Source organism: Durio zibethinus, chromosome 28 (assembly GCF_047325235.1).
Source record: "Durio zibethinus cultivar Kanyao isolate XHJ-2024 chromosome 28, ASM4732523v1, whole genome shotgun sequence".
Taxonomy (NCBI): Eukaryota; Viridiplantae; Streptophyta; class Magnoliopsida; order Malvales; family Malvaceae; genus Durio; species Durio zibethinus.
The window spans coordinates 3,477,081-3,496,362 of NC_143189.1; the positions used below are offsets into that span (position 1 = coordinate 3,477,081).

The window sequence follows — 19,282 nt, forward strand, 5'->3', positions numbered from 1 at the left end:
AATTTAAATTTTTAGCTTTTTTTATTTTTATTTTGTATATTTAGATAATTTTTTATAAATATATATTAATAAATAAAATTCAAAAAATATATATTAGTTCTAATTAATCTAAAATAATAACTTATATTATTTAATAAAAAATTTATTTACTAAATAAATATATATATATGTAGGTTATGAATACGGAATGTATGCTATATTAACCATCTTATCCATGTACCTAATAAAAATTTAAAATTATACTCATCTACATCCCCATTCCCATAATTTAATACTCATCCCCATTTTTTTTAGGATAAAAAATCAGATTTCTCATTGAATATGGATAAAATTGATATGTTTATACATGAGTGTTCATGCTATATAGTATCCTCTTCTCTAAATTGAAAATCATGCTGGAGATGTCAATTTTTCTGTCAATTTCCACCAAGAATTATTGTCTATAATTAGCAAATTAGTCATAGGGTTGAAAACGATTTGTGATGTATCGCATCATAAGCATGTACATGAACTCAACCATCAAGCATTGTCTGTTAACTTGACCATTCTACACTATTATTATAGTGCAGAAACTCTTATAATAATTCAAACAATTTTATTCATTTTATATTAGATGCCATCTACATAATAGTTCATTATCAACTATTAACTAGATCTAACAATTTCAAACATAATATGGTGACACAACAAAAAAGCGATACGAATAAAAATATAAAGGTGGCACGATTTAAAATTTAGTAAAAATTGTAAATAGATTTAATAAAATTTAAAAAATATATTTTATATTTTCATGTCAATATAAATTATAATATATAATTTTTATATAAAATATAATATAAATACATAAATTATTAATATTTTATATGATATAAATACACAAATTACTAAATCTACTATTAATTGATGTTGTACAATATATCGGATACCATCAGCACTTGGCCACGATGTCGGGCTATATATGCATCTTTGAGGTGGGTACAACATTTAATTTGTATAGGTCAGTTTTTTATGTACGTGATCTTAAATTTGAGATAAGTATGTACATGAAACTTGCTTGGGTGGTAGGAAACAACTCTTCAAACACGAATGACATCAAATTTTGTTTGCTATAAATAAAACATATGAATTCTTATACTACCTAACTTTGAGATTGGAGTTTGGAGGGCCATCTCTCACTTTTTTCTTCAAATGTGAACCACGTTTCTTCATTTTTTCAAAAGATATGCTGCATATCAATGTAGGCCTATATCCATCGAGGATGACAGTACTTAGGGTTCATATCTATCTAGTTCCTTACCATTTATATGTTTAGATTTATCCATCTAAAGAGCATTTCACTCACAATTTTCTTTATTATAATATCATAATTACTTAATTATAATAAAGAATTATGTAAAAATTTATCACTTAAAAGTGTGAGTTTTATATAAATTTTTTATAAATTCTACATAATATTAAATTATTACAATAATTGTATGTGATATACTTTTATCTGTATAATTTTTAAAAAAATTTTATATTCTATATAATTAGGGAAATAAAATAATATTGTGCATTTCTAGTTTCAATCCAAAAATAAAATAGAAGCTTCTATTCTTTTGGGCATTAAATAAAGAAAAAAAATTGTCTCATATACTTCATTCTCCTAATTGTTATAATGTATAGATCTATTGATTTATTACTAGACATGAATTAGATGAGTTGTCATCAATCTTTTTTATTTAGGTATGATTGGTTACCTGATTGAATTTGTCCTATTTAAAGAGAAGTTCTAAGATCAACTTAGATATCTTTAAATAGTAAATTTTGATCTACGAAATCATAATTTAGATTCGAGGGTGCGATTACTCGTAAAAAACGTTATAGCACCCCTACAACACCTATCCAAAGGATGGTACCAGTTTGATTTCAGATTATCCAAGCTTTGATCATATTTGTAATTTACCAAATTATTTAATATTGAAAATTAATTTTAAAGTTATTATAATAGTTTGATAGCAATTTAAAATAATTCTCTTACCTAAGGAATATTCATAGAGACTTGTAGACACCTTATTTAGTCTAGACCCAAGCCCATTGGGCCTGGTCCAATAGGATTTGGGTCTAAGCCCATTAGACCCGGTTTAGGATCCAATTAGCTGGCTCCAGTGTGTTTTTTTTATTTTCATTAATTAATATATTTTTTTATTTTTTCTTTTTATCTATTAATATTTTTATTATTTATCTCCTTTTATTTATTATTATTATTTATCTATTTCTTTTATTTATCTAATTATTTTTTGTTATCTATTAATATATTTATCTTTTTATTTTGATTAATTTTCGGTTCAGATTAGGATAAAAAAATTTGAATGAATTTGACTGTGATTTGAGAATTGACAGAGTTGGGATTGGATTCAAAGATTAAATTCAAATCCCATAAAGAGTGGAGATTGATCAGAAACTCTTCTAATCAATCCCTATAAATAGATGCTGGAAGAGCAAAAGAAAACATACAGAAAAAAGACAGACACAGAGAAGAAACAGAAACTAAAAAAGAGTTTTGGTGTGTTAGAATCTCGAGCTGAGTCTCTGAACTGTTTTTTTTCCTCAATCCAAGTCGAGCCGAGCCGTTCTCAAGTTTTTTTTTTGTTTATTTATTTATTTATTTATTAGATTAAATTTGTTTAATATTCTTTTATTTTTATTTTACTTTTCTTTATTTTTATTTTCACTTTTATTTTATTTTCTTTAAATAAAATCCAAAAAAAATATTTTTGAGGAAAAGTTGAAAGTATCAATTTTCTTTGAAAATAAGTTTTCCAAAAAATATTTTTAGGAAAAAGTTGAAAGAATCAATTTTTCTTAAAAATAAATTTTCAAAAAAAGGTTTTTTTTTAGGAAAAGTTGAAAGTATCAATTTTTCTCGAAATTAAAGTTTTTAGTAAAATATTTTTAAGAAAAAGTTGAAAGTATCAATTTTTTTAAAAAATAAATTTTTAAAAAATTTTTTTTTTTTAGGAAAAGTTGAAAGTATCAATTTTCCTCGAAATTAAAGTTTTCTAAAAAATATTTTTAGAGAAAAGTTGAAAGTATCAATTTTCCCTGCATAAAAGCAGTCATTTTTTTTTCTTCTTTCTTTTTATTTTCTTTTTAAATAATCCAACGATGGAGCCTCTGCAAGTGAAACAGTAGTTTTCTTACATACTCTTGAAGTGAGGTGATTTTTTTAATTTTTTACTAAAAGTATTAGAGTTAATTGAGAACAATTTTTAATAATTAATTACTTGATAAATTTTTAAAGCTTATTGGATAACACAAAATTAAGCTGGTACCATCTTTTGATGGGCGTTGTGAGGGTGCTATAACCTTCCTTACACGTAACCGAACTCTCGAACCCTATTTTGGTTAGTAGACCCGAACCTATTCTTTTAGGGACCCGTAAACTTAGGTGTTCCCTGAAAGGACAGATTTCTTAGGTGGCCAATCACACCTAGATAAAAAATATTGGTGACGACTCCTTTAAGTTAATGTCTAGCTATAGATCCCCGGATTTAGACGTTATAACAAGATTAGTGTCCCACCCTGAAGAGGATTTGTCGTCAAATTTATTAATTTATTTTATTTCAAAAAAATTAATAAAATCTCTTAATAGTTTGGTAAGACTTGTTTTGAACCAGATCTCCCAATATTTTGGTGAGATTTGTAAAAAGATTTGGAAAATTTTTTTTTTTTGAGAATTTCATTAGGTTTTCCAATAATTTGAAGCAATTTTTCAATAGTTTAGAGGATAAATTTTTTTTATTTTTTTAAATTAATTTATGAAATTTTCCAATAATTTGGTAGATTCTATAAACTTTAAATTCATGAAAATTTTTCAATAGTTTGGTGAAATTCATGAATTTATTTGAAAAGATTTTTTTTTATTGTTTTTGAGAAATAAAATAATAAAAGAAATTTTTATAAAATATTTAATAAATAATAAATTGCTAAAAAATCAACAAAATATAATAAATAATAAAAATGAAATAAAAAAACTTAAAATATAAATTGATAAAATAAAAATAAAAATGAAAAAAAAAACATGTGATCAAGTTGGGTTGTAGATGGTAAAATACATGAATCTGGGTGACTCAAATTTCAAGCTTTTCTTCAAAAGTATTTAAGTATACCTCATTTCTAAAATGATTATTCTTTTATCTTCTCTCTAATTGATATCCAGAAAATGGATGAATAAATCCTAAAAGCCGATAGAGAATTGAAAAAACTTAACAAATTGTATATAAAACTAAACTAAAAAATCCCTAGAATGCAAAACCCTACAAAAATTCAAACCCCAAAAATACCAAATCCCAATTTTAGAAAATCTAAACAAATCAAAACTAAAACCTAAAACCTCTTGGTTACTAAATAAATTTCTCTCTTTTCTCTCAAGAGTTTTTACATAATCTTTTTTTTTAATCCCTTATTTTGCTTTGATCACATATTTATATAATAATTCATGCTCAATCAATTCCCCTTAAATCTGTGATTTTATTTGATTTTCATTTTAATGAGAATTGATTCTAAAATTAAATCTAAAAAATCTCTCTCCATCATTTTTAGCGCCAATTCATTTTGGAATTAAATCCCAAAAATCTTTCAACATCATTTTGATATGAATTGATTATGTAATTAAATCCCCAAAATCTCTCAATTACGGTTGAAGCCTATTTTCAATTTCGAAAAAATATTCTCAGACAAAATGAGGTGTCTACACTAATAGGTTTCAGTTTAGGATGTTTGACTTAAAATTTTCAAATTCAATAAGTAAAACTTCCTAAAAGCATATCGAGGTTTGACTTTTTATTTTTATCCTAACTCTAATGCACTTTCACTACTTAGATCTAAGCTAACGGCTGTAGGAATGTTAATGGGTAGGATATGTATAGAGTAGAGTGTTTTCCATCCCCGTTTTTGAAATTTTATATTATATCCATCCTATACTCATACCTAATAAATATTTTAAATTTATCATCATTCTCATCTCCACAGGCATTTAAAGGATATGAGTAATTCCCATACCGTAACTTTTTAAAAAAACAAAAACAAAAACTTATTTTTTTAACTTTTTTTAATCTTATATATTTAGATAATTTTTTTTATAAATATATATTAATATATATTTTTCATTAAAAATATATTAATTCTAATTAATCTAAAATAATAATTTATATTATTTAATAAAAATATTCACTAAATATATATATGGTACAAAAATGAGATAAGTATTATATTACTCGTCTCAATCTCTATACCTAATAAAAATTTAAAATCATATACTTTTTCTTTCTCATATTCATAATATAATATCTATCTTTATCCATATCTTCATTTAGATAAAAAATTAAATTCTTCATCGGATATGATTAAAATTAATATTTTTAAATGAAAAATATATATATTTATATATATATATATATATGAAAGTAAATTTGAAGTAGTAGCTAACTAATATTGTCTTTCTGAGTTGAGGATAGCTAGTAAAAGTTATTAAATTAGGATCTAGTTATGAAATGCAGAAACCAACATGGTAAGAAAGCTCATCGTGAAATGCAGATACCCTCACGGTGAGAGAGCTCCCACCACGCATCAAATCAAGCCTTATTGGCGTGAAGCAGCCAAAGAAGATAAATGTACGTTTGCTCAATGCGCTTTCGTTTCCACAATTATTCAAAGATTTGCAGCACAAGAGCTCATGTATGTTTTATTATGAGACACCACAAAAATATCTTCTATATATCCTGCTTGGTATAATATCTACTTAATTTAGCCTCATTTACCCGAAAGGACACAAACCGTACTAACATTTTCCAAAAAAAATAAAAAAAATGAATGGCCCTACTAACGCCGGCCAACTATGTTTGTTTTGCTTCGAAATCTTTAAATGCAACAACGAGATAAAACATTTTGCTTTAAAATTCAATCATAAAATGCAAAATTCAGCGAAATGGGAGAACTCTCGAGGACTCTCTCAAATTGAACCTTAGTAGAAACTTTTAAATAAATTTAATATTAAGATTTAATGTACTTTTTATTCATGTAAAAAAAAATCAAATCGTGAATTATTTTTTAAATTAGTTAATATGTTACTAAATTTTATATTTAAAAATTATAAATTTTAAAAAATTTAAATATGTAATATCATTTTTAATTAAATATATAATAAAATAAAAAAATTTTAAAATAAAAAAAAATCCAATCAAAACATTCCACACCCCTACCGGCCTAGCCCACTGCTCCCCTAGTCTTGATGCGAGGAGATAAACAAAGGAAGATAAATATCCCATTGGTTTGGGCAGTTTGTAATTGGTTGAAAGCAACCTTCTACACCTTTTCGGCCAACAACTCAACGTGTTGAAGCATACGCCACAGTCCACACACTGTGCAAAACAAAAGACGACGACTGTTTTCAAACCCAAATCTTTGCTAGATTACTTGTCTTTAAAAATATAATAAAAAAAGACTGCTTTAATTATCAAGTCAAAGAATTTAATTTTTTTTTCATACTCTTTTGATTTTTTAATTCACTTGATTACCTGGAATCGATCTCTTAGAATGCAATATAATATATATATGTAAATAAATCATGGGTATGGCCAGTCGTTTTGATATGAAAAGTAAAGAGACTAGAATTGGTGTTGGTTGTCGTTCTCATTGAAATTTTGTTGGTGTTTTTCTTTCTTTCGGCTGTTAGGTTCGTTGAATTTCTGCATTTGCGTATAAGTTTTGTGATAGTATCTCTTTAGTTATTAAAATGCTTAATGATTATATCTTTTTTAGCACATTTTCTTGCGTTTATATTGTTATTCAACAGACAAGTTGAATCTCATACAGTTTTCCCAACTACAATTAGCTTTAAGAAAATAAAAACGTGTCTATTTTAATAGACATATTGAATATCTTTACTAAATTATTGTCAATATCACAAAGTTATTGGAAACAAAAAAAAAATTGATTAGTTGAGATCTCGTTTAATTGATTTATAAAATTATTTTTAAAAAATATTTAATAAATTTATTATCTAAATTTTAATATTTAAAAATTTTTTATTCTCGTATTATAATAATTAAAATAAATATTTAAATATTTAATTCAATAACGGACACGTAATTTGTTTTTGTTAAAAACATTGAACCTTTCATTTTTCAAACGTAGGCTCAACGGCTCGATTTTTGTCTCATCAAAGAACGAAAATAATAAAAAGTAGTAGCATCTAAAAAGAAGTTTGATGATGAAAGCTTGGGCGGGGGGCAGGAATCGCAATCAGACCAGAAAATTAAACAATTATTTCGAAGGATCTGGGGCCGATTGTTGTTCGATGGAGATTCTAAAGCAGATAGAAAGAGGGAAAAAAAAAAAAAACAGGGGGCAATAGTCAGTGGTCCTCGGACCGATATTTAGGACCACAGTTTTTTTGTTAGGTATCCATCAAAAAGAATCAGATGTTGGAAACAAACTGACCCCTTCCCCCACCCATCTGTGTCTCTAGGATTTTACAAGTGTCCCATTTCGTACCATCCATGGCTATAGCTTTCGACTTTAGAGGATCTTCTTTACTTAAATTCATATTTAGGGTTTAGGGTCCTAAACCTACGGAATTTGGATATGTATGGAAGAAAAATCAAAAGATACTATATTATAACAATTGTTTGAATCAATTGGTGAATTTAAGATAAACATTAGTAAAAAACAAAAGTAAAATAAAAGAAGAAAATATTTTTTAAAGGAAAACATATATGTATCATTTATTTAGATAATTAAAATTAATAAAAATAAAATAATTATAACAATAATTATTTAATTAAATAATAAAAAATAATTTATTATATATTTTTTTATTATAACATTTGATAATTTTTATTTTTACGATAACATTTACATGTTTATTTATGTTAACATATTTTAGGTTTTTAAATTTTTTTTTATTTTTTTATAAAAATAGTTTTCAATGAAATTTATAAAAATAAGAGAAAAAATTAGAGACAATAAATTTATTTATAAATAATGATTTGTATTATTAATCTAATTTTAAATTTTAAAATCAGAAAATTTTAATTTAGAAAAATTAATAAAGACATAATAATTATTTTATATTTTTAAAGTTTTATTTTATTTCTTTTCCCTTCTTTTTCCATCAATTTAGGATAATTAAAAAATAAAAAAAGTTATAAGAAATCAAGGAGAGCTAAGCATACATTTATTTTTTTAATTTTTATTTATATCATACACAAATAAATGAAATGATTCTCCATTTATTTTTGTTTTCTTTCTATTTATTTCTTTTCTCTCCTCTTACCTCAATCCATACATAGGTTAAAAGGGCAAGTAGGGGCCATAACCCCTCAAAAAATTTTGCTAATATTATAGTATAAAGTTCGATCTCCCTTAATCTAAAACTCGACCCCCTTTCTCAATTTAATTTACTATTTCGATCCATTTTCATGATATTACCAGTTTCATCCATGGTCTGAATCTACGTTCAATATTCAATGAAGTGAAGGAAAAAAGGTTTCACAAATAATGTAACAGAAGCTTTCCATAGTCTACCCTTTTATGTCAAAATTCAAAATTCATGAGCGTCCAAGGCCCATTAGCTTGGGGCCTTTTCAACTCAATAATGATGCATTGTGTTTGGGCTCAACAGTTGCAAATGCTATTGTAACTTGAAAAGGCCTCTCAATAGATTTCCTAATCGAAGCATAAATTTGTTTTTGGGGCCTTTTTATTGGGCTCAATGCCCACTAAATTACTGTATTTTTATACAATTTTTTGGGCCGATAAAGATTTAATTATCATTGGATCTTATATAGTTGATAAGATGTAAAATTGCCTTCCTTCTTGAAACATCCTCTTGAAATAATAATTTTTACTGCCATGAAAAAGAAGAGAGCCCAAAATCACCAGTGGGTAACTTCTTTCTCAGTTACCACTAAGCCACATCATCACAGGGTAAGTCAAAACACGCAAATTTATTCGCCTGTGACGCACAGCGTTGTAAGAGCTCCATTTCTCCCTTCTCCAATTTTTCCTATAAAATATTAGTTAAAAAAAAAACGAAGATGAGTCATGACAGCTAGAACCAAACAAGGAAAAAAAAAACATCTTCAATTGATTTTCCATTTTCTCGCGATCAGTTGTTAAAGCACGTGCTCTGCACTGCAGTTTATACTAACAGAGAAACAGAGAAAATGGAAAGAGAGATCTGCGTGAATTGCTAAAAATCTCTTATTTCTTCTTCTCTTTTTCTCAAAAAAAAAAAAAAAAATCAAGTAATGGCCGATGAACCTTCTCTCACTCGCTGGTCTTTTCTGGTATTCTCTCTTTTTTTCTGTTTGGTTGCGGAAATAACCTAAGCAAAGAAAAATTAAGACTTCACTTAACTGAACTGCATGAAGTTACTTCACTTACTTCGATTGACTTTGCTTTTTTTCTTTTAAGAAAATTTTTAGTCATTTTTTAGCTTAGAATGAATCGGAATAAAGATTTTTTTTTTTATTTTCCCTTTTTTTGTGTTCTTTGAATTTTTGAATTGTGATCTAATTGTATGGAGAAATGTGGAGAAGAAAAAGAAAAAAAAAAGAGTTTAAGCATTTTCTTGAAGCAATTATGTTATTATCTATAGGATTTTAAAATGTTTTATGATGCCAAGTTTGGGAGGAAGAGATTACCTGAGGCACAAGATGGCGAAGCTGCTGATACGCGACTCTCGAATGGCACTTCTTCGAATGTGACCTCAAATGGGAACCATTCTGTCAAGAACACGTCGGATATGGCTATTTACGAGCAGTATCGAAACCAGGTAATCTTTTAGCCATTGTGACTTTTAAAATTTAAATGCTTTGTCTTTTTAAGAAAATTTGTGTTTCTTGATTGGAATGATCTATTATTTTGTTTCGGCTTCAGGGCACGAACTCGGTGCACTCAAATGGTGTGGTGTCTAATGGATTTGACTCAAGACCGTATGTTCATTCCTTCCTGTGATTCGTGACCTTAATACATTTGTTTAGTTACACTTATAATGTAGTATGGATGGATCTAAGTTTGGCTTGTATATGTATAGTTCTCACGTTGATTACACAGATTAATGTTCTTCTGTTTGGTGTTGAATCCTAATGAATACTGAGAATCAAGATTTGGTTCTCCTTTTCTATAGAAAATGATGATTTTGATTTTTTTTTTCAGGCAGAGGCCTCTGCTTCCTGCTTTTGAATCTGCAGAAATGCGTGCTTTAGGAGAGAGTTTAAGTAGGTAATCATTATTATTATTATTATTATCAGGAACTTCATTGGTGATAGAAATGAATTGGTGTTCTTTAACATTTTAACTTGAAATTTTTTCTACTTCATATCACCTTATAATCATATCCAATTATCCACTATAGGGACATTGTACAAGGGAACCCAGATGTTAAGTGGGAAAGCATCAAGGGATTAGAGAATGCCAAACGTTTACTTAAAGAAGCGGTTGTTATGCCTATAAAATATCCCAAGTGAGTCTTGCTATGGCATAGACCATGAACTCTGTGCACAGAGTTTCACTAGTCTTTTATTTCCTTGAAAAGGATGACTGGTATTGCCTCAATTTTCTCACTTGATTGTGCTAGCTTATGTTTGGGGTTATAAAAATCCGGCATTTCTTGCATTTTTGTTATTTGCATTGCATTTAAACCTACCCTTATGCAGTTTCCCCTATGTTTAAGTTTCATTTTGTGCATATGAAGCAAATAAAGTGGCAAGATGTCTGCCTGATTGAGCAGAAATCTGTCATATGAAAATTGGAGAGACTGAAAGTTTGTGTACTTGTCCTGCATATCAATGCCGGCACAGAACTTAATAGAACTACAAAGGACAACAGCTTCCTTTCCTTTCCAAGGTTATCAAGTTAATAAGATTCCAAAGCTAGTCCTTTCAAAAGTGCACAGGAAATATTTAGCAGGAGTTCTACTTTTTGCTCTTGATTGAAAAGAAAAGTGGAGTTGTGACTTGTGAGGGCTTGGGTCTTATCAAAGCTATTGCTCTGAAAAGTGCATCAGATCTTACAAGGGGATTCAAACTTTTCTTCAGAATGCTATGGATGTATTGTTCACATTTTTAATATTGGTCCATTTGTTGCTTCTCTTGCTCATACTTGAGATCAATGGGAATATTTTGTCAAGCACCATGAGGGTTTTTACTTTGTCAAATTGATTTAATGAAATGTTGATGAAACATTCAATAATATGTTATGAAGGACTCACAATTGATTTCATTTCTTCTAGGTACTTTACTGGTCTTCTTTCACCATGGAAAGGTATTCTCCTTTTTGGCCCCCCAGGGACAGGAAAGGTCTGTATTTTGTTCAATTGTTTCCAATAAATTGATGTTGTCTTATGCAAGCTATCTTCATAATGTAGTAGATATGCTAGATATTTGGTTAATATGAAGGAAACATGTCTTTCATAGTCACATCGTAAGTTTCAGATTGACAGTAGGTCACAATCGCCTTGATACTGGAAGAAAAAATTATGCATCTGGCAAAATAATTTGCTAAATCTTAGTAGTTCTTATTCTTTCTTTTCTTTATCATTGATGCTAGATTCTATTTGAATCACCAATTTGGTTGCAGACAATGCTAGCACGGGCTGTTGCAACAGAATGCAAGACCACATTTTTCAATATTTCAGCATCATCTGTAGTCAGCAAATGGCGTGGTATGTTAAAAACAAGCTTTCCAAGATCTTATTTGATTGTAAGGGACTTGGTCCTAGGTATGAAAGTTATGAAGAAATGTCTCTAAAATGGAGAATGGCCAGATATTTATTGTATTTATAGCAAATGCATCTTTGACTATCAAATTATATTTTCTGATTATTCCTTAATTGTAATGGCATTCAAAATTTTAAGTGACAAGAACAGTAGGAGTTTTAAATGTACTCGTATTAATGTTCTTAATGAAGGATCATTTCTTTTCTTTCTTACCTCTATTTTATTTATTTATTTTTTTTTTCTATAACTAAAATCTACTGAATGGGGAACCTTACATGACAAAAACATTCTTCTCCAATTAGGTTGTGGGAATTTGCTCTGGATATGGTTGTTTGGAGATAAAAATAGACTGGATTCACTTTATATTCTGTTCAATTAGAATTTCTTACTCAGCAGAAGTAGAATCATTATTGATAAAATTCTTTGATAAGCTATTTAAGATCATAATAGGAGCCAAAGGACCCGTTGGGGCCTGACCCAGTAACTTCTATGGTTGTTAGCAGAAACAGCATTCAATTATCTAACTGCAGAGTTCATAACATTTCAGGTGATTCTGAGAAGTTAATAAAAGTACTTTTTGACCTAGCAAGGCACCATGCTCCATCTACCATATTTCTTGATGAAATTGATGCCATTATCAGTCAGCGTGGCGGTGAAGGATGCAGTGAGCATGAAGCAAGTAGGCGTTTGAAAACTGAGCTACTTATACAGGTGACGTTTGTTTCTTAAATGTGTTCTTATTTTTGTGGGCATAAATCTATGTGTGTACATGTGTGCATGTGATTATATTAAAATTTGGATTGATAATTCATGCATATTAATTAGAGACATTGCAGGACTGCTGAGCAATGTTTAAAAAGATATCTGGTGGTATAATTATAACTTGGTGGTATAAATGTCACTTGTTTATTTTATTTATATCTTTCACTCTAGAATCAAGTGACATAATCATCACTGGAAATTAAGCCATGAGATATTTTGTCCTTTGACATAAACTGGTTCTGCAGCAGCTTTAACAGTGCATTCTTGTTTGTTGTTCGCAATAATTAGAAATAAAGTGCTTAAATCAAACATGTAGTTGCAATGTTCCATACTAGAAGTAGTTAGTCTATCATGATTTACAAATGAAATCATGTTAGTTTTCAACTGTACTCTCAAAAAAATTGATCAGTTGAGTTGGATTGCAGATGGATGGTTTGACACGGTCAGATGAGCTCGTGTTTGTTTTGGCGGCTACAAACCTCCCTTGGGAATTGGATGCAGCCATGCTCCGTCGTCTTGAGAAGCGAGTATCCTTTGACACGTAAATTTATTCTGAATTTTGCACACAATATTAAGAAATAGGTTAAGGTTCTAATATTGATATTTAATTTTGGATGGACAAAGAAATTTGCTCACCAAAGTGGGAAAACATCTCAAACTTTAACTTTGACATGATTACATTGTGGTGTAAATCATTTTATAGTGTTTATGATATCTCTGAACTGTTTGGTCTTGTCTTGTAAGCTGCTTTTCTATCACTTGATACTTACAATTAAATTTGATAGATCTTTTATATGAGTAACGAGAAAATTCAAGATATGCTATTAATGAAGCAGTTTGGCTTTAACCACATTAAAAAAGATCCTTGTTCCTCTTCCAGAGCCAGAAGCAAGAAGAGCAATGTTTGAAGAACTTCTGCCTGAACAGCATGGTGAGGATGTTCTTCCTTATGATATATTAGTGGAAAGGTCAGAAGGTTACTCAGGTTCAGATATTCGGTTACTCTGCAAAGAAGCAGCCATGCAGCCTTTGAGACGCTTAATGGCAGTTCTCGAGGATAGGAAGGAAGTAGTGCCTGAGGATGGTATGTGTTTCTATATTTTACTAAAAGGTTTCATAAACTAGATAATGAGTTTTGCAAAATCAATTTTCTTCCCTAAATAGAACATCAATGTATAGTGTGGCTTAACATCTTATCCCGTAAGGCCTTAATTCTTTTTGGCCAAACGTTTATTCCCTTTGATTTTCCTTTCTTTTCTCTGTTTAGTTCAGCAAAGCTGAGAAAAATCCATGTGCGAATACAAATAGACGAGAGATCACCAGAAGAAAAGAGACCCTTCTGTCCCATAATTTTTTTTCCTGCAATAAAAGACGATTTATATTCTTTTTCCCTTGTTCTGCATGCAGCTTTTATTAATCTTAAAATTTATTTATTTTTTGTTAGTAATGAGTAACTCAAAAAACTAGTTATTTTTTTGTTGGTTTGCAGAGCTGCCGATGGTTGGGCCAGTTACACCTGATGACATAGAAAATGCTTTGAAGAACACAAGACCGTCAGCTCATTTACATGCTCATCGCTACGAGAAGTTCAATGCAGATTATGGCAGTCAAATACTCCAATAACGGCACGCTGTTGCAAAAGCCCTTCTAAATTGTCAGATATAACTTTTCCGCATTTTCTGATCATCAGATTCTTATCAATTTTTCCTTAGCAATGAGTTTATTTGTGGGAAACTAGAATATATTTTTTCATTTTTCAAGTGGTTTCAGTCCTTGAATTGTTTTTTATTGGCTCCAGTTTTACCGCACCTGAATTGCCTTTTGTTGGTTCAAGTCATACTGAGTTTGATTCGTCATTATTGGTTAAACAAGGAAAAATCATCGATCTATTTGCAAAGATACTTCATAGCAAGAACAAAAATGCCAACACACAACGTAAGTGTCACTACAACTTGAACGCCAAGCTCACATGCTTGAAGAAACACAAAAATAGGCCATTGTAGTAAAATATCTATAGAAAGACATTTCTTGTGTATCTCCTTTCATATCCGATTCAAGGATAACCCTTGAGAGGATCTGCTGTTTTGCCAGATCTTGCATCAGTCCACGCTTTAGCAATTGTTCTCTTCATTTCATCATCCCCTTCCTCGTACATGTTCTGTAATTTGCACATTTCAATGTCAAGGGAAAAAAGTGGCAGTAATCAGCCATTAGAAATTTGCTGTTAAACACATGCTATTATTCAGAAAGTAAACGTACCTTCATTAGGTCCATGATTCCAGCCATAGGATCTCGGTCTTTATCCAAATTTGGCTTCAGCTGTGTAAAAAAGAAAAAGTACTTTAGTTCAATTGTGAAGCATGAAAGAATAACCCTTATTCATCCTATTGTAGGCAAATTACCTTGTCCTCCTTGAAGTGAAGATCAGACCAATTCCCTTTAGAAGCTTTGAACAATGTTATGATGACTCTTGTTGGCTTAACTACCACCTTGCACTTCTCTGGTACAATTTCCTTGTTCAATTTTGGAGCAGCACATCGATAGTTCTTTCCTTGGACGTCATGAAATTTGATATCAAATGACGTTGGCTTGAACTCTGTCTGAATTTTTTCCTGGTCAACTCCTTCCAGAGAGACATATATCTGTCGGACAAACACAACACATGCCAAAATAAGAGAATGAATAGAAATGCAGATAACTCAACAAGCTCCTATCCCGTCATAGAGAACATGATTTGATGTCAAAGTCAATTGATAAACCGAAGTAAAAGATTTTGTTATTCGATCATTCAATGAATTGTATTTCTCTTTCAAGTTGCAATGTAAGGAACTAGAAATCTGTATTGAAATGACAGACAAAACGATGGGAAAGTATTATATCCCTAGGAACATCAATATGTTACCTTGACTTTATCATTATCCTGATCCCAGCTGAACGAGGCAAGTGTAACATAACTCAATCCTGGGTTAACTGGAACTTTAACTGAGCTTGATATGGGAGTTGGAATTTTTGAAACAGTAGCAGGAGCAGGTGCACTTGCATCCTCTTTCGATGTCTGCAACTGATGAATTCCAAACAAAAAAATTGTCAAAAATCAAGAAAAATACCAAACACTTTCTTCAACAAACCAATTATGAAATTAAAATAGAAGAATCAATAGTGTCAATATGATATATTTAACGGAAAAAAATTATTTTGTTAAAAATGGTTTTCAGCCATTCCCATTGAATTTCAAACTTGGAACAATCAAAAAGATGAAATCTTATAAATTGAACAAGTATTCCCTGGAAAAAGCCCATTAATAACTCAGAAATTAAAGAAAAAAAACTGAACTTGGAACTCCTAAACATGCAAGGGAAATTATGACAATATCGAAAACTAGAATCAATATAAAGGCATCCCATTTCATTTAAAACATCAAAATTTTCAATACCCAGGAAAAAATAATATCGTAATAAGGAAAAGGATAATAAGAGAATGAAAGAGAAACCTTTTCCAAGTTATGAATCTCAGAGGTAATAAGAGATAGAATACGTGGTCTCTTTGCGATGCTTTGAAGTTGCTTTAGCTCCGCCAAATCCAGCGCCAATTCCTCTGCCATTTTCCTGAACTCGCTTCTTCTTTTTGGCTTTTTAGTTTTTATCAGAGAGAATATGGAAACTGATCAAGCGAGACTGCTTTTATGTGGAATATAATGGAACACGGTAAAGGCAGCATTAGGAATTTTCTAGAATATGGTTTTTTTTTTTTTTTTAATATACTCACATGATTAGGGTTTTGGATGAAGAAAGGAAAATTCTAGAGTCTTTTTGCATGATTTAAAAATGGAAAATAAATGAACAAGAAAAAAGTTCAAGGGTTAATGCTTTGGGCTCAGTCAACTAGTTTTGGGTCTAAAAGTTCTGAAAATTGGGTTTTTTGGGGCCAAAATATTGGGTGTCCAACCCAACTTAGAAACCAATCAGCCCTCATTTTTCTATCTTTAGCCTATAGCATAAATCTGACCCATTTTGGATGCTCTGATTATCTTATCTGAAGCCCATAGCACGATGATGAACACGACACACACTAAGAAGGAGGTGGAGATGGCAAAGATGGGGATATTGAGGAGGCTAGAAATCGGATAGTTGATCATGGGGGGGGGGGAGGTGCAAGAACGATATTCGCGTGGGGGAAAGGCTAATATTTCGGTATGAAATTTGTTATCGTTCCTTTTTATTTTCTTCGTCAAAGAGGATATGTAACACTATGACTTGCATTTGAAATCTTAGTTCAAACCCCACGTCTCAACCACCAAAGCTGAAGTGAACTCTGTTGGGCCTATCTCTTTTTCTTGGTAAAAGAAATGTAATGAAGGTACTAGGACTATATGAATTCTGACTTCATCCTTCATATTTTGTCTTTCCGTCCAGGTAAATCTGACATTTTTCGTCTATTAGCTGACACTAATTATATATATTCCCATATGGATTGCACTCGGCGAGGCTATGGTCTTTCTTTCATGCGCAATTTTTATGCACCTTTTACCTTACTTGTATGGAAAAGAATTCGTCAGTCCAATCACTGAGGGATGAAATTTATACGCAACCCAACCACATGGATAAAGATAGACTGGAATAAAGCTCGCCATATTTGTTCAAAGGTTTGTCTCGTTGATATTGTTAATTTTAAACTGGAAATAATACTGCTGTTCAGATGAGACGAACTGGGATCGGATAGACTGGTGAAGATGATGTTTTTGAATTTTCCTAAGCCTGACAATCTTATTATTGGTTTCATATTCGAGCATGCAGTAAACCTGCAAAGAAATGAAAATTTATGCATGGTTTCAGCCTGATTTTTATTCAGCTTTTACTCCTGATGTCTCCCTCTTCAAGAAGGGTCATAAATCCACAACATTGATTGAAGTTCCAAAATATTGTTCATTCCTAGCAAACCAACAAAGAAACTCCAAAACCCGGTAATCGCTTGGCTTCTATACAAGCTTCATGAACCTGTTATCCTGTTTGCAATCTTGTTCTTGTCACTGGACACCTTTGTTTTTCCACCTCTCTGGTTTGTGCAACCAACCTGCTTTTGCAACTCCACTCTTATTTGGTAATTTGAAGCCAAACTTTTTGTTAAACTCTCTTTCATAGCCAACAGTTCAGCCCTTTTCATCTCTGCCTCAGCTATCTCAGGATTTCTCAAACACCCGTTGTTGCCTTGAAGTTCCATGAAAGTTGACTTCAGCTGCAAGAACACATCAGTCAAAATTGACAAATTCCATGAAATCAAGTTAGGTAACTGTATCTTCAACAAGAAACCTCAATAGTTAAAAAATTTACCTCATTTGCATAGCTCCTCAATTCTTGCACTCGAATTCGAGATTCCATAAAAAACTTTTCCGCATTTTCCCTAAACTCGTTGATTTCTGAACTTTTCCATTTGTAAAACTTGTCCTTCTCCTTTTCCACCTCTTCAAGCTCCTCAATCTCACTTTTCAAAACCCTAAGATTCAACGCAGTGCAAAATTTACACCAAAATCTACATTACCCAATGTAAATCATGTAGAATTATCATAAACTTAAAATTTTTACTTCAATTGTCGAGAACTGGAATTATATTTGGCCTCGAGGTTTTCAATTTCAGATTTGAAAGCACAGATTTTAAAGTTTTGCGAAGCGATCTTTTGTTCAAGAAACAAGCATCTTTGTTCCATGGATCGAATACGAGCCTGCTTCGATTCCAAAATCTGAGATCTGTTTGCTTGAAGCTCTTTCTCCGCCTGTGAATGAATTTGAAGACACAAAATTACAACTTCCAGGCATTTGTTTCCTCGGAAGCCATACAGAGAAGTTAAGTTTAGATTTGACCTGAAGGAGAATTAGGCGTTGGTTTCTAGAATGTTCCATTTGTTCGAATCTTTCTCGAAACGCATAGGAAAGCGCCATCGCCGTTCCGAAGGTTTTCTATCATCTAAAATGCGATGTTTGAATTTGTGAATTTATATAGGGGCAAAAATTGGGCCGCCATGGCCATGGGTCCGGCCGGTTTGAGGAGTTAAATGTCTGGCTCAAGACATAAGCTCGAGCTTGACTCCCCCTCTCTCTCTCTCTCTCTCTCTCTCTCTCTCTCTCTCTCTCTCTCATTTTCAAAATTAGCCTTTTGTTTTTTTTAATAAAGAAAAAAATTATCGTAAATAATTGCATTATTCCTTTTTTTTTTGGGTAATAGTTAAAGTAGAAAAGGAAGAATTGGAGTTTAAAATCTCTTTTTTTTTTAAATATTATTATTATTATTTTATATATTAATACACGTACATATATATATATATAAATATAATAATACATGCATAAGTTAAATTTAAAAAATTATTATTGAGTTTTAAGTGGATAGAATGATAATTAATTTAATTTGAAAGAAAGGTGACTTCCACTATGGGGATATATACATCAATCACTAAATGAAATATTCGAGGAAAATAAATAATGTATTTTTTTTAAAAAAAATAATATTTTAATATTTAAAAGTATTAGAGAAGATGACTACCCTAAAAATGAAATGAGATTAAATTTGATAATTTAAAATACAATACGATAACATAGCATAAAAATAATATAAATAAAAAATACAAAAATAATATGATTTAAAATTTTAGCAAAAATTATAAATAAATTTAACAAAATCAAAAATATATATTTCATAATTTTTGTACCGATAAAAATTATGACATATAATTTTCATGTGAAACATAATTTAAATATATAAATTTT

At 30.2% G+C, this 19,282-nt stretch overlaps 3 protein-coding genes across 4 annotated transcripts; 1 reads left to right on the plus strand and 2 right to left on the minus strand.

The window, feature by feature from the left end:
• Nucleotides 1-9,082: 9,082 nt before the first annotated feature.
• LOC111280931 (uncharacterized) lies at nucleotides 9,083-14,315 on the plus strand. Of its 2 annotated transcripts, none has more exons than XM_022868474.2 (11): nucleotides 9,083-9,332; nucleotides 9,671-9,820; nucleotides 9,925-9,980; nucleotides 10,204-10,269; nucleotides 10,403-10,510; nucleotides 11,279-11,345; nucleotides 11,626-11,710; nucleotides 12,313-12,476; nucleotides 12,953-13,054; nucleotides 13,389-13,611; nucleotides 14,017-14,315. In XM_022868474.2, the coding sequence occupies exons 1-11, from the start codon at nucleotides 9,294-9,296 to the stop codon at nucleotides 14,148-14,150; spliced, it is 1,194 nt and encodes a 397-aa protein (XP_022724209.2). In that variant the 5' UTR covers nucleotides 9,083-9,293; the 3' UTR covers nucleotides 14,151-14,315. The 2 variants fall into 2 exon arrangements, with proteins under 2 accessions (XP_022724209.2, XP_022724208.2); XM_022868473.2 differs by having other exon boundaries at nucleotides 9,098-9,332; nucleotides 9,644-9,820.
• Nucleotides 14,316-14,414: 99 nt separating this feature from the next.
• On the minus strand, nucleotides 14,415-16,333 carry LOC111280932 (uncharacterized). The gene is made up of 5 exons (XM_022868475.2): nucleotides 16,018-16,333; nucleotides 15,430-15,588; nucleotides 14,930-15,169; nucleotides 14,787-14,846; nucleotides 14,415-14,685 (listed from the first exon to the last, which is right to left on the minus strand). Exons 1-5 carry the CDS (start codon nucleotides 16,126-16,128, stop codon nucleotides 14,581-14,583), a joined length of 675 nt encoding a protein of 224 aa, XP_022724210.2. The 5' UTR covers nucleotides 16,129-16,333; the 3' UTR covers nucleotides 14,415-14,580.
• A 662-nt stretch (nucleotides 16,334-16,995) lies between these two features.
• Nucleotides 16,996-18,494, minus strand: LOC111281298 (cytomegalovirus UL139 protein). The gene is made up of 4 exons (XM_089757346.1): nucleotides 18,383-18,494; nucleotides 18,107-18,294; nucleotides 17,855-18,017; nucleotides 16,996-17,759 (listed from the first exon to the last, which is right to left on the minus strand). The coding sequence occupies exons 1-4, from the start codon at nucleotides 18,458-18,460 to the stop codon at nucleotides 17,514-17,516; spliced, it is 675 nt and encodes a 224-aa protein (XP_089613472.1). The 5' UTR covers nucleotides 18,461-18,494; the 3' UTR covers nucleotides 16,996-17,513.
• Between the last annotated feature and the right edge of the window lie 788 nt (nucleotides 18,495-19,282).

Excerpts from the sequence above, each read along its gene's own strand:
- LOC111280931 (XM_022868473.2), top strand. The coding sequence starts at position 9,294 with ATGGCCGATGAACCTTCTCTCACTCGCTGGTCTTTTCTG. Across the intron at positions 11,346-11,625 it reads GCCCCCCAGGGACAGGAAAG|ACAATGCTAGCACGGGCTGT; the intron begins GTCTGTATTTTG and ends ATTTGGTTGCAG. Across the intron at positions 13,055-13,388 it reads TCCGTCGTCTTGAGAAGCGA|ATCCTTGTTCCTCTTCCAGA; the intron begins GTATCCTTTGAC and ends ACATTAAAAAAG.
- LOC111280932 (XM_022868475.2), bottom strand. The coding sequence starts at position 16,128 with ATGGCAGAGGAATTGGCGCTGGATTTGGCGGAGCTAAAGCAACTTCAA. Across the intron at positions 15,589-16,017 it reads AGATTCATAACTTGGAAAAG|TTGCAGACATCGAAAGAGGA; the intron begins GTTTCTCTTTCA and ends GGAATTCATCAG. Across the intron at positions 14,847-14,929 it reads TTCACTTCAAGGAGGACAAG|CTGAAGCCAAATTTGGATAA; the intron begins GTAATTTGCCTA and ends TTTTTTACACAG.
- LOC111281298 (XM_089757346.1), bottom strand. The coding sequence starts at position 18,460 with ATGGCGCTTTCCTATGCGTTTCGAGAAAGATTCGAACAAATGGAACAT. Across the intron at positions 18,018-18,106 it reads TCCAGTTCTCGACAATTGAA|GGTTTTGAAAAGTGAGATTG; the intron begins GTAAAAATTTTA and ends GTTGAATCTTAG. Across the intron at positions 17,760-17,854 it reads TGAGGAGCTATGCAAATGAG|CTGAAGTCAACTTTCATGGA; the intron begins GTAAATTTTTTA and ends GTGTTCTTGCAG.